General features: G+C 42.5%; 1 protein-coding gene across 2 annotated transcripts in view; it reads left to right on the top strand.

Moving 5' to 3' along the window:
- Positions 1–14,606, top strand: part of BACH2 (BTB domain and CNC homolog 2) — a 355,372-nt gene that overhangs the window by 266,582 nt on the left and 74,184 nt on the right. For both annotated transcript variants that reach the window (XM_017506784.2, XM_017506783.2), the window contains exon 4: positions 1,557–1,811. In XM_017506784.2, the coding sequence (XP_017362273.1) occupies positions 1,569–1,811 (243 nt within the window). In that variant the 5' untranslated portion in view covers positions 1,557–1,568. The remainder of the gene's footprint in view (positions 1–1,556; positions 1,812–14,606) is intronic.

Raw genomic sequence — 14,606 nt, forward strand, 5'->3', positions numbered from 1 at the left:
ACCCAAATATCCACTAATACATGAATGAATTAAAAAATTATGCTATATTTATATATAAATAATAAGTAATAAAGGAACAGATTTGATATATGCAGAGTCAGACATAAAAGAATATGTAGTTTATGATTCCATTTATATGAAACTCTAGAAAATCCAATGTCAGAAAGCTGGTCAGTCATTGCAGGAGTGTGGTACAGAGGGGCACAAGGGAGGAATTATTATAAGGGCCTTAAGGGTACTTTTGGTGTTGATGGATTTGTTCACTATCTTTATTGTGATGATGGTTTCACAGTTACATACATAACCAAAACATCAAATTGCTCACTATAAATATGTGCAGTTTATTGTATGTTAAAGCTGTTTAAAAAAAATAAAGCCAAAAAGAAAGTAGGACCCACTACTGGAATTCTTACTACTATAGTAAACATTACAGAAAAACTATGTAACTATATAAATTAATTATAGATACTGTATTTTAAAATTCTTCAATGGGGCCAGGCACAGTGGTTCATGCCTGTAATCTCAGCACTTTGGAAGGCCGAGGCAGGTGAATCACCTGAGGTCAGGAGTTCAAGACTAGCCTGGCCAACATGGCGAAACCCCGTCTCTACTAAAAATACAAAAATTAGCTGGGTGTGGTGGCACACACCTGTAATCTCAGCTACTCGGGAGGCTGAGGCAGGAGGATCACTTGAGGCGGAGTTTGCAGTGAGCTGAGATCGCACCATTGCACTCCAGCCTGGGCAACAAGAGCAAAACTCCATCTCAAAAAGGAAATACTTCCATGGGTATTTGTTAAAGCAAAGAACCTTTTATAAAAGTAATCTTGACTGTTGAATGCATGTTTTTTCATGACTGCTGTTGTGATACATTGTGTTTCCTTAAAGTGGATATACATCAAGGTGGCTGGGATAACCACAACACAATTCCACATCTTTCCAAGAGCTAAGCAACTATAGCGTATGGTGATTGTGCTTTGCCTTGAAATGGCAGAGGGCAGATGCAATAGCTGACTCTACTGAGTCTTCAGTGTGCAGACAGTTTGGTTCACTTGTTAAATATGTATTGTTATTTGATATTTACTCTACTTGGCATCTCAGCCAAATTTCACCTTAGGAACTTACATGTACTTCATTTAGACAGCATACAAATACTTTAAAATGATTCATTTCCTCTTAACATAAATGTAAATTAGTCCTTGCATGGAGACTATTTGCATGTGAAGGTTCCTTTTCAGCCTTCTAACAATATTAGAACCACCAAGTTTTAAAATACCTATGTGTTTCAAATGTTTTAAGTGTTCTGTTAAAAGATCTGGCTTTGTTACCATGGGGTAAAAGAATGCAGTAAGTAGAAAGGATAAAGTCATCTGTGGAACTTGACTTTCCTGGTATGCTTCCTGAGCTCATTATACAGAGTAAGCATGTATGTGCTGATTGGCAGTTCTCCTCCTTCCTGCCATGCTTATGGCAGTGGGACACAGGGACCATGATGTTCTTTCTCACCTTCTCTCTCTGATCCGACAGCTGTGGTGACTCAGCCTTTCTTTCTTTCAGGGTGTGAACGGCATGTCTGTGGATGAGAAGCCTGACTCCCCCATGTATGTGTATGAGTCCACAGTTCACTGCACCAACATCCTCCTGGGCCTCAATGACCAGCGGAAAAAGGATATTCTCTGTGACGTGACTTTGATCGTGGAAAGGAAGGAGTTCCGGGCCCACCGGGCTGTGCTGGCCGCATGCAGTGAATACTTTTGGCAGGCGCTGGTCGGACAGACAAAAAATGACTTGGTGGTCAGCTTGCCTGAGGAGGTACGTACTTTGGTTTGTGTATTGAAGTGAATGTTTATTGACTTACAGAAAACTGGCTGAGTAGGAGCTAGAAGGTATACTAGATGCCATGTCACTACTCAGGAGCTGATGTCCAAGTCACTCACACGTTAGGTTTGTGGCATAGCTGGTTTCTATTTGATACACTTAAAGTCTCAGAGGCACAGAATATGAGTATCTTTCTTGAAGGGAAGTGAACATCACCTGCGGCTCAGTAACTTGTAGTTTCTAGTTCACTTACACGTCAGGTTTTGAGTAGTTCAGCCTAAGTTTGTCACAGTCCTAGATGTGGGATCTGAATCATTGCTATGATTTCTGTGTTTCAGATGGTTTAAGGATTGCTAGATTTCCCTTGAGAGTAAAAAGTCGAAAGCATTCACAGCACCTTCTTTGCTTGGGGGAAAAATAAAAGCAACTAGTAATATTCACCGTTAATTTAGTAAGATTCTAAGAAGCATAAACTTGCTTTTCTCACCATTGTTGAAAACAGCCCACTCAGGTTTCTTAATTACTTCAGTGAGTGCGGTTATTTTGGCACTTTGGGGACACTAGTAGCTGGACCTGGTCTGTCCAGAGCTGACTTTTAATTGGATGGTTTAAGTTGTAGCAACCCAAAAGATGGGCAGACCATTAAATGGTAACCCTTTGAACCGTATATACACTTCCTCTTGGTTCATCATCCTGACTTTTGTCATTCCTGTGGGGCTAAGGGTAATACTTTGTGTTCAGGGCAGAATCATTTCCTGTGCACCATCAGCACAGTGTGCAACTCTTGAGCCACCACCAACAGTTGCACAAGCTGTGTACTCTGTAACTCCCAGGAGTACAATTCACATCCATAGTTTTTGCAAATAGATTCCCTAGAGTTGTGTAGTGTTCCACTAAGCAGCTCTTCACAGCGATCTTAGGAGAAACCAAAGACCCCGTCACCCAGGTATGATGCTGATGGTTACAACCAGCATTCAGTCCCAGAGGTCACAAACCAGATGCCTTCAGGGGCATGACAAATAATATAAATGAGTGAAGTAGGTTATATATAGGACAGTAGAAAGTGATGGGGCAATCACCTGCTCCACCAAAAGACAACTAAATTCAGCATAAAAAAACAAATAAGAAGCCAGGTGCAGTAGAGTGCACCTGTAGCCCCAGCTACTCAGGAGGCTGAAGCAGCAAGATCCCTTGAGCCTAGGAGTTTGAGACAAGACTGGGCAACATGGCAAGACCCCAACTTAAAAAAGAAAACAATATATTTTGGGAGGCCAGCATGGGCGGATCATGAGGTCAGGAGTTTGAGACCAACCTGGCCAACATGGTGAATCCCTGTCTACTAAAGATACAAAAATTTAGCTGGGCATGGTGGCACGTGCCTGTAATCCTAGGTACTCGGGAGGCTGTGGTAGGAGAATCGCTTGAACCCAGGAGGCAGAGGTTGCAGTGACCTGAGATCACACCGTTGCACTCCAGGCTGGGTGACAGGGCAACACTCTGTCTCAAGAAAGGAAAAAGAAAATAAAAGAAGAAAAAAGAAAATGATAATTAAAATGTTAAAACACTATTTGTGTTTGTCTATTTGACAGACAAACGAGATATGGGCAGTGGAGGAGCCATCAGATCTCAGTTCTTTGTTAAGCAACATCTCCTATTATCCCTGCTGAGCAGGAAAGCGGCCAGCTGATAAAAATGAGGCCAGATAAAAACGGGGCCAGGTGTAGCAGCTCACACCTGTCATCCTGGTACTTCAGGAGGCCAAAGCGGGAAGACCACTTGAGTCCCAGGAGTTCAAGACTATCCTGGGCAACATAGGGAGACCCCATCTCTACAAAAGATTTAAAAATAAACCAGATGTGGTGGCACACACTTGTTTCGGCTGCTGGGGAAGCTGAGCAGGGAGGATCACTTGAGCCCAGGAGGTCAAGGCTGCAAGTGAGCTGTGATCACACCAGTGCACTCCAGCCTGGGTGACAGAGTGAGACCATGTCTCAAAAAAAAAAAAAAATGAGGACTGCATATGCACTAGCATTTTCACATTCGTATCCTTATTACATACTCAACATAGAGTGCTCCATTACCACTCCTCATACCACTAGTTACGTAGGTAGCTAGAGAGATCCCAACACTAGAAGCAAAAAAAAGAGATCAGCTAAATGACACACTGGGACTGGGATAGGGAGTGGAGCACTGGGTACCAAGTAACAGGGGAAGGCCAAGGAATGGCAGCTGCAGTGTAGCCAGGGGATCCTGAGCTGGCCTTTCTTCAACTGCGCCGATGGGGACATATTTATCTAGCTGGCTTGCCATGAGGACTAGGTGAGATGATAATTACAAAAATTCACAGCACAGCCTTATCCTCTAGTAGGCATTTGACAAACATAAGTCCCTTTTTAAACACAGGGTCTTGCTCTGTTGCCCAGGTGTGACTGGAACTCTTGAGCTCAAGGGATCCTTTTGTTTTGAATTATTTATCAAAAATACAATACCAATACAATAAAATGTAAAGGAAACTGGGATATAAATGTATATGGTATAACCTTAAAGATTCTTTTTAGATAAAATCCCTGATAATTGCTTATTTCTATGACATTGGAAATGGCATTTTAAATGAGAGCCACACTGTATAGACATCACCCAAAAATCAAGTGAGAATTTGCTGTTCTCATTTAAGTGGGAATTTGCTGTGTGTTGATTTTCTTTCTTTCTCCCCCTGTAAAATGGTTGTCATCCCTGCATCATCTACATCCTCCAAACCATTGAAACATTCTGGTTGCTCATGTTTCTGAAATCTTCAGGTAGAACTAGATCCTTATTGTTCTTATGAAATGCAAATTCATATTGTCAGTAATCCACCTCTAAGTATCTTGTTGATGGAACATGCAAGCCAGCCCCAGTGACATTTTCCTTTGAGGATCTGTCATTGTTTCTGAGGCCTCCTTTGAAGGGCCCTCCTGCTCTGCTCAGGGCACCTGCCTGTGGACCTGCGTGCTGGGCATCATTTTCCTCCGCTTGCTCTGTGCACACTGAAGTGTCCCTGCAGGCTCAATGGTAATTGTCACATGTAGCTCAGTGAATTATTTCATAGAATTTGAATTAAGGGGTAAATAAGCAAACATTCTAAACACTACCTTAGAAAGTAGCTGTCTGGAACTAATTGGCATTTAGTTCAGAAGATATAAGAGAAAGCATTAGATTAGCTCCTTGGAAATCTTTAAACCTCATCATAATCCTACCACCGAATTTGAATCAACTTTTGGCCCTGCCCTCCTCTTATTCACACTTGACCCATCTACACTCCCTTGACAGCCGCCGCTGTGCTCCTTAGGGGTCCAGCATGGCCAGGCCTGAGAGTTCCTCCTGGGAGCCTGAAACTTCTTAATGCAAACTGCCACTCCTCCGCCCCACTCCTCATCCACTTTTGGCCAAACCCAGATCTGGCCTCCAGCAACTGTCCACCCCAAATCCCATTTCCTGATGAGCCATACCATTACTAGCACATGAGAGCCACTCAGAGCCCAGCATAGCCTCTAAACTGAAAGAGAGACAAAAATAGAGGGAGGCCTCTTTCTAGAAATCAAGGAATAATTGAATTACCTTGCTTTAAAAAAAAACAAAAAACCAATGACAGCCCCTAGGATTTCTAGGACTTGAGTGTTGGTTCCCCACTGAACAACACACCCAGGTAATTGTGTCAGCAGATAGTTGGAGATAAGCCACTGTACTTAGTACTTTCATTATATAATAAAACAGATCATTCAATTTTATATGAGTGAGTATATGTTGTGCTAAGAGATGAAGAGAAAGTAGTTGATGTGCCAAGCATTGCAGGCCATTTTTCCACTGCTCATTAGCCTGACACCTCCTTAGCTATAGTCACAGAGGCCATTTCGGGCTGGATGCCAGCCATGCCGGAAGTTGTATCATGACTTTGAAGTTCAGTCTTTTGGCATGTCAAGTTCAGAGGACAGGGATGGGATGTGCTTCCTTAGAAGATGCTCAGCCCACAGTGGGTTTGCACATCAACCCTATTCTTATGTGGCTGTTTGGCTCCCTCACAGAATGCTAAGGGAGGAGCGGCTGTCAAGAGGTTACTGCCAAGGCCTCACCACCTTTCTCTGGCTTGCTTCCTGTGTCCTTGTACCCTCTAGAGAAGGGGACAGGTTCATGCAGGGAACGGCTACAGGGTGGGGGTGAGTATGGCCCCTGCAGGTAGACCTTATGTTTTCTTCAGTATAAATAGATTTCAGGCTTGTGCTGGCTTATCCTCTCTATCTTTTGCCTTCTCTCTCACTCAACATTTTGGGGCAAATCTCACTTTTCAGTGCTATACAAGAAAGAAAGCTGACCTAGAAGCATTCTAAAGAAAAGGCATTTGTTGTTAAGTCTTAACCACAGGGTGCAATAAAGAACATTCCTGCAGCAGTACTGCCAAGCACAGATGCCAACAAGGAAATTATGGAATCTTCTTGTCTGGAAGTTTTTAGAGGATATGAAAGCTGTTAATGTCTCAGGGATGGTTTAGGTTCAGTCTTTTAAGGAAGCAATAAGACAGCCAATGATTATCTTTGGGCAATCCATTCAGTATGTAATAGTACAGAAAGTACTTAATGCCACAGCATAGGATGACAGCAGCATTCTGAGCCTGAGAGTGAGTGCAAGGGAAGGTGAAGTTTTGGTGGGAAACAAGGGTGAAGTCTTTGGGAAGTGGCATGACCAGGATGAGAAGGGCAAAGCACTTAGCTAGCCCAGACCACAGAGCCTCACCCCTTTCACCTAAACAAAACTCTAAAGAAGACACCACCACTCTTTGCCTGAAAAAGAGTAATGGGCAGATTTTTTTTTTAACTAGGATCAATAGCCATGAGGGGTTGGGAAAACCACACACTGGTCCTTGGTACCGCTGCATGTGAGATCTTCAGCAAACCAGTCCACCTCTCTGGGCTTTGGTTTTCTCACTCATTGATTTATTTATTCAACAAATATTTATCAAAAGGAGGCCTCATTCTAGCTGCTAGGTGAACCTAGCTCACATTCCAGTGGGGAGAAGGAGGAAAGAGCAGAAATTAATCAGTGTTAAATATACTTTGTTAGATGCCATTGAGAAAAATAAAACAGAAAAGGGAGTTAGGTTATGAGTATTACAGTTTTAAAAAGTGATCCTCATAGGTGGGTGTTGAACGATGAGAACACATGGACACAGGGAGGGGAGCACTACACACTGGGTTCTGTTGGGGGGAAATAGGGGAGGGACAGTGGGGGGTGGGGAGCTGGGGAGAGAGAGCATGGGGAGAAATGCCAAATATAGGTGAAGGGGAGGAAGGCAGCAAATCACACTGCCACGTGTGTACCTATGCAACAATCTTGCATATTCTTCGCATGTTCTATCCCAAAACCTAAAATGCAATAAAAAATAAAATTAAATTAAAAAGTCATCAACAAAAGCCTGTTTGAGGTTGTAACTTTTGAGGAGAGACCTGAAGTAGGCAAGGGAGCCGGCTATGCTGACGTCTAGGGAAAGAGTGAGCCAGGCAGGAGGAGTTGCAAGGAGGCTGTGGTGGGTGGGGCATGTTTGCACCCAGGAGCAGAGTGAGCCCAGGCAGGGTGGGAAGAGTTGAGTCAGAGAGGTAATGGGACAGACTGTGCACCTTGTTGAGCACTTGGCCTTTTTTTTGGAATGAGCTGGCCACTGGAGAATTTCACAGGTCATTTTGAGTGCCACATGAAATAGATTGAAAGAAGGCCTGGGCAGAAGCAGGGAAAAGACGCAAGAGGCTAAGATAATAACCCAGGTGTGACCTGACAGCCTAGACCAGGGCTATAGCAGTGATGTGGTGGTTGGTATCAGGTTCTGGTGATATTTTGAAGGTAGAGCTTGCGGGAATTTCTTATACGAGGTGGGAGAGAAAGAGAGGAGTCACAGATAACATCCAGGCTTGGGGCGTGAGCTATTGGAAGAATGCAGTTGGCATTAACTGAGATAGGTGAAGACTGAGAGGAGTAGGATTGGGGGCTGGGGTAGGATTGGGAGTTCTATTTTGTTGTTTGTTTGTTTGTTTGTTTGGAGACGGAGTCTCCCTCTCGCCCACACTGGAGTACAGTGGCACAATCTTGGCTCACTGCCACATCCACCTCCTGGGTTCAGGCAGTTCTCCTGCCTCAGCCTCCCAAGTAGCTGGGATTACAGGTGTGTACCACCGCTCCCAGCTAATTTTTATATTTTTAGTAGAGACGGGGGTTTGCCATGTTGGCCAGGCTGATCTCAAACTCCTGACCTCAAGTGATCCACCTGCCTTACCCTCCCAAAGTGAAGGGATTACAGGTGTGAGCCACCACACCTAGCCTTCTATTTTGTATATATTAAGTTTGGGATGCCTGTTCACATCTAAGGAAAGATGTCTAGTATGCAGTTGGGTTTACATGGCCAGAACTCATGGGACAAGTCTAGCCTGGAGATAAAAGTTGGTAACACCAGAATATTGGGAATACTGAAAGCAGCAAGACTACATACGATCACCAAGGAAGTGAGTAGAGATAGAAAGGAAAAGAAGTCCCAAGATTGAGCCTTGGGGCTCTCTCGAATTAACAGGTTGGGGAGATGAAGAGGGGCCTTCAAAGTAGACCAAGAAGGAGCAAGCCTGAGGTGGGAGGAAAAGCAAGAAAGCGTAGTGCGCACTAAGCCAGGTGAAGAAATCATTTCAAGGAGGAGAGAGCTGTCAAGTAGGTCAAACGGTGCTGACTGACAGCTAAGATGAAGGCCAAAAACTGACCATCAGGCAATTTGGAGGCCATTTGTGATTTCATTGAGCACTTTTGGGGGAGCAGTAGAAACAAAAACCAATTGGATTGTGTTCTAGAGAGAATGGGAAGAGAATGAGGCATTTTGAGTGAAAGGGAGCAGAGAAGTAAACCAGTATGGAGGGAAATGGTGTCAAAAGAGGTTTTATTTGGTTTTTTGTTTTATGTTGGAAGAAATCCCAGCATGTTTGCACTCTGTGGTAAAGATGACCATTGCTCACCCACACCCAGTTTTTCTCTTTCCTAGATACTTAGAAAGACTGAATTTGTAATCAGGTATGCCATATGACTAGATGTAGCCAATGAAATGTGACATGAGGACTTTGCTCTGAGGCAGTCAAAAATAGGCATGAGCTCTTTATTCTTTGTCCCAGCTACTTAGCTGGTGTCGAAGGACTCTAGAGTGATGAAGCTGGAGCTTAGGTCCCTGAGTCACTGTTGGAAGAGAGCCAGCAAAAGCCATCTGACTCAAATCAGACTGACATGATGAGAAATAAACTTTTAGCTTAATTAAGCACGTAAGATTTGGTGTTTCTGGATATGAAGGCAATCTGGCTGCAACATCTGCCACCCCAGCATTGCCAGGTTGATTGGGCTGATCCAGCTGGCTAGGCCGGTGTCCCTTCCCTCCCTCACTGCTCCACGTGTGTCCCTCTGAAGCTACACACTTGGTCAAAGAGGACAACCTTCCGCAACAGAAGAGGACCATTCTTCATTCACAGGTATACGCGCGTCTGCGCTCCCTGCTGGAAGCTCTGAAGATGTGGTGTTTTATTAACCATGGCAGAGCCTAACCTTTCCTAATGCCTGGGCTGAAGGGAAAGTTCCAAAAGAGAGAGAAAACTTGATGGTACAGGAGACAGAAGTCCAGTTGCCTTGAGTATTCAACAGAGGATGGGATCTACTAACCAAATGGTCAGACTCAACTTAATACATCACATCCTGAGCTGCTGAAAATGATGTACTGGGGCTGGTTGATCTCTGAGGTCCTAGCCTATGTCACACGGGTTTACAGTCCTTGAACTTGGCTAGCTTCCTACTTGAGGAAGAGAGAAGAAATCCTGTTGGTCAGGAAGAAAGGAGAGATGTTTGGATTGAGAGGTAGGAAAAAACCATGAAGATGGGAGATAAACTGGCCAGGAAGGGAGAGAACCACAGGACTCCAGAAGAGGTACAAGCTCAGTTCACTTACTTACTTTTGTGATTTTTCCCTGACTTTTCAGAAAGGGCCCTACAGGCATTCCCAGGAGACAACAGCTAAAGGGCGGAAGAGACCCTTAAGATCACCTAGAAGACTATCTGATCACCTAGAACATAGGCAGATCATGGCTCTTTAACCATGTCAGAAGGTGTTAAGATTTTGAGAAAATTGCTTCACATTTAATGACCGATTTCAATATGAGTATGCAGGGAGTAACAATGCTAGTTTCCAGTTTGACTTGCAGAGCTGCTGTTCAGATTAATGAAATGTGATGTGTTAAACTTCTTGGAAGGATGGTGCTATAGAAACAGTAGGTGTTATTATTCCCCTAAAAGGAAAGAACAGTCTTCTCTGATGAAATGGCTGTTACCTCAGAATCCTCATTAAAAGCTGTGGTGCAATTTTCCAAGTTGCGTTAGTAAGACTTGCCAGCAGATGAAAAAAAAGCAAATAAATAAGAAGTCAAAATATTTCAGGCAACTACTTGCTGGCAAGTGAGAAGTTTTCAAGTCCTAGAATCATGCTGATAATTTTGAGGTGCCTAAAGGCAGAACTTATTTATAGTAACTCCGAGATGATGGCTAGCCCTGAAATGTGAGCCCCAGTCTTGGATGGAGGTGCAATAGGCAGCGCCCCAAAGGGGAGCTTCATACTATTGTGACTCCATCCCTGGAGGCTGCAGCGCTGATATAGAGGGAGGGAAATCTAGTGTGAAAATAGCCACAGCAATAGCTAATTTTAAAACTGAGACACATAAGCTGTTTCCAAACCTCTTACATTTTTTAAATCCTGAGGCCAGTAAGCCCTATTTAAAGAAACTTATGCAGAAATGTGTTCCTCTTTTGGCATAGTAGTAGGAGTTGAGTAGACAAAAACCTAAGACATATCTAAAAATCATTTCAAGTGACCTGATTTCAAAGCCATTTTTAAGATTTCTTTTCACTATGCCTGTTTATCCCTATCTGATGTAGGATGACCACAATAATCAACATGTTGAAATAGATGTATAATAAGGCCTCTGAGAGTAAACTTGTTTGCATCAAATTTTATAAAATTAGTTATTAGTATATCAATTCATTTTTAAACTTCTCTATATATGAACAAAATGTCCTTTATGTTTCTTTCTTTCTCCCATTATGGAGTCTCTTAGCTATTTCAATTAAAATTATAATAGCTTTAAATACAAAGTTGAGAGCTATAAAGTTCCTCACTTGATCAGTCATCGTAACTATTATTTTTGTCATAGTTAATCATAGAACCCGGGCCTTTACCAAGGTACTTAATTAAACTTTTAATTCATGATAAGAAGTTAAATAGCACTTGTGAGAGTTTTCAAAATTATTTCTACTTCCCATCCAGATTATACCCTACACCCTTGGGGGAAAAAAAAGGTGTGACAAAGAGACATCATGTCTGTCAGCCAAGGGTATTGTAGGTCACACCAACATGAACTGGCAACAAGCCGTTGTCCAATTAGCATGGCTTCATCCTTGCAGAGTAATCACTCTTTGAGTAGATGGTTGAATCACTCATGATGTAGTGGTGCTTCACTTGAGCCAGTCCTTCTTAGAATAGGTTTCCTGTTCACTGTTAATACCTGTCCTCCTTTGCCAGTACAAGTGCAGGATCATTTAGGCTGAAAGCCAAACAGAAGAGAAACATTGATTATATATCTCATTTCTCTTGCTTCCTGAAAACTGAGATTGCAATTATACAGTGAAAGCATGGTGTGTTTTTTAAGTGAGTTACAAGAAAATACAGTTTCCACACCAAAATACTCAGAGCTGGGATCCAAGAATCGGTTTTTGTTCTTTCTTTTCTTTGGCAGCTTTAACATTTGGCACAAATCTGAGAATATCAATAAAGTTACCTAATAATCTTAATGGATTCTCATTCCATTCAAAACCTTGGAACGTCACCAAACGTTTTTAGGTTTCAACTCCATTGTTGGGGTGTTCATGACATTTCTGGTGGGTGTGCAGTTATAAAAGCAGACAGCTTTTGAAAGAGGCCCTTCTTATGGTGAGAACACCTGGAATCTTGGTTGGATAAGCTGTAAGCCAGGAAAATGATTCAGGAATTTTTTAATAAAATGGATCATACCCAGGCATTGGAGTGATGCATGGTTGTCAGTAAAAAAAAAAAAAAAGGAAAAAAGAAAGAAAGCTGTTCTTGAAAGCACAACGAAAGTAGAATAAAATTGTGGGCACTAATCAGTTAATACCTTTATTTTCTTGTTTGTTTGGATTCTGAACCAAATTACAGGCTAGAAAAAGGATTGGCTTGTTTTTCTTTAAGGACTGGAGAAGCAATTAAATAACAGCACTTCTGGTTTCCTAGGATCTCGGAAATGTTCTTTTTTCCCATTAACTTGGTACACATAGTAGAATTCATCACTTTGCCATAGACTCCTAAAATATGTTGACAGTCTCTGTAACTGACATTGGCACCACCTCCAAGCTAGCTAGTAATGCAGTGAGCTTTGCTGAGATGGACTTTCGTGTGCAGCCTGGCAAAGCCTGTTTGTGAAAAAGTTAATGCATTCCACACCCTGGGTGGGATGGAGCCAGGCCTCCAGCGTGAGCACATTTTTGACTGACTGGCAGCAAAGAGAAATACTGGCAGCTGTTCCCAAGCAAGGCCAAAAGTTGGCCAAGGGAGAAAAAAAAAAATGCTGGGATTTAGCCAATGAAAGATTCCTGAGCTTAGAAGAAAATCAAAGGAAGGATACAGAAGGTCACAATTACAGGCTTCCAGCTTGTTGAAGGAACAACTATTTTATTTTATCTTCTGTTTTATAAAGGACAGTAGTAAATGTCATTGTTTCTCATTTTTTCATGATTATTTCTAAGCCATCATTTTCTATTGATTTCTTTTTTTATTCTTTATATGCAAAACCCAATGGCAGATTATTCTTCCCGAAAGTGGTACACAGATGACATCATTCCTGGAGGCGCATTAGCAATCAGAACTGGGTAGAGCAGGGCAGGTCTGTGAGCGATGGCCACATACGTGGGTATCTCAAGCCAGGTTGAGTGGCACCAGTCAAATGGAAGGCTGTACATGGGTCACTTCGAAGATCTGTCCAGAGAAACCCTTCTGATGCCTCCCTGCTTATCGGTTCTTGTTTTATATGATAGTTAAGAAAAGAGAAGTGTAAGGGAAACAGGAAGTTAGTAAAAAGGCCAGGTGAACGGCTGCTAACAGACAGGACCCCCAAGGGTCTTGCTCTGTAAAGATGAACACTCTACTACCATGAGAGACATTCTTAATGTGTGCACTGTTTCTTTCCCACTGAATACCTTCATCTACATGGGATTATTCTTTGTGTTTCTTGTGTTTGCCAAGTGGATCTGTAGTAGCCCAAGAATTGAACTGTTTACAAATAGGAAGGTGGAAAGATTTAAAATGTGGAACACCCAGATTCAGGATAAGAACTTGATAGTTTTGGGAAGTCAGGGAAGATAACTAAAGATACTAAGGGAAGATCATTGAAGCACACTTTTCATAACTGAGCATTTTTTGGACGAGTTAAATCCATTCAATTTACAAGGTGTTCATGTAGAGAAATGCAGTTAACCTTTCAAAGTTCTGTTTAACAAAGTGTCTCCATGCCTCCTATTTAAGGCTGCTATAGTAGATGTTGACCAGATGTCTCATCACTGACAAGAAGAAATAGCATCTGAACTATACAGGAGGGATTTTCAACTATATTAAAGGAGGATTTTATAACAGTGTAAGATGCTAGACATGGGAGAGAGGTACCAAAAAATACAGCATTATGTTCAGAGGCGCATGCATGTGTGTGAGTGCCCATGCACGTGTGTGCTTAAAGCAGATGTTTCATAAGACAAGATGCTTAAGTACAACATTTCATAGAAGCAGAGGAGTGGACCACGGGTCCCCATGGGTCACTTCTTTGGGTGATTAACTTCAAAATGTAAAGCAAGATTACCTCCTTCAAAGAACTTACAATATAGTTGAAGAATCAAAGGAAAACCATAGAAATCAAAGGTTAATGATTCAAGAGTATTCGTTGTAGATGGCAAGTTGAACTGGCAGTTGTTTGTGCTGCAGAGGTTCAGGTGGAGGGGAGGACAGGATTTTTCTTCCATCTCTTTCATGAAGTTTATCTCAGCTAAAATCAACACTCCCAGGATGGACAGGACTTCGCTAGGGAGCAAGTGGGGAGAGACCCTTCAGGAGAGGACACTGGTGTGGCAAAGACTGAAAAAGAGGTACTCACAGGACTTTGAGGAGGCAGCTTTGATCATCACAAGTGGGAGAATTGGGGAATAATTCAAGATATGGTCTCACCACACGGGGCCTTACTGTGAAAGAGTAAAATTTAGACAAAAGAATTACACTTGTCCAGGTAAGCAATAGGAATTCGTGAAACATTGTGAACCAAGACGTGACACAGTAAAAAACATTGTAAGGAGTATCTGTCTAGCAGTGGAACCCATGTTGGATGACAACAACAAGCCACGACAGACAGAGCACAGTCAGGAGACACACCCTGGCCTGGTATAGGTGAGGAAGGTCTGCCTGCACCCGGGTGAAGAACCAGGAGAATGAGGCAGCCTTTCAGAGATAGCATGAAATTGTGTAGGGAGCACATGGGTGAGGAAAGAGGCCATCAAGATGGCCTTGATGTGTATCTATAGTGTTTTACATGTGCCTAAGACTCTGAGATCGCAGAGCTGAAGATACAGATAGGAGGAACACCAGCACAGGCAATGACTGGAAACACTAGAAACTGCTGACACCTTTGAGAAACAGAAAAAAAA

The sequence above is a fragment of the Cebus imitator genome, unplaced genomic scaffold (assembly GCF_001604975.1).
Source record: "Cebus imitator isolate Cc_AM_T3 unplaced genomic scaffold, Cebus_imitator-1.0 Scaffold359, whole genome shotgun sequence".
NCBI classification, from domain to species: Eukaryota; Metazoa; Chordata; class Mammalia; order Primates; family Cebidae; genus Cebus; species Cebus imitator.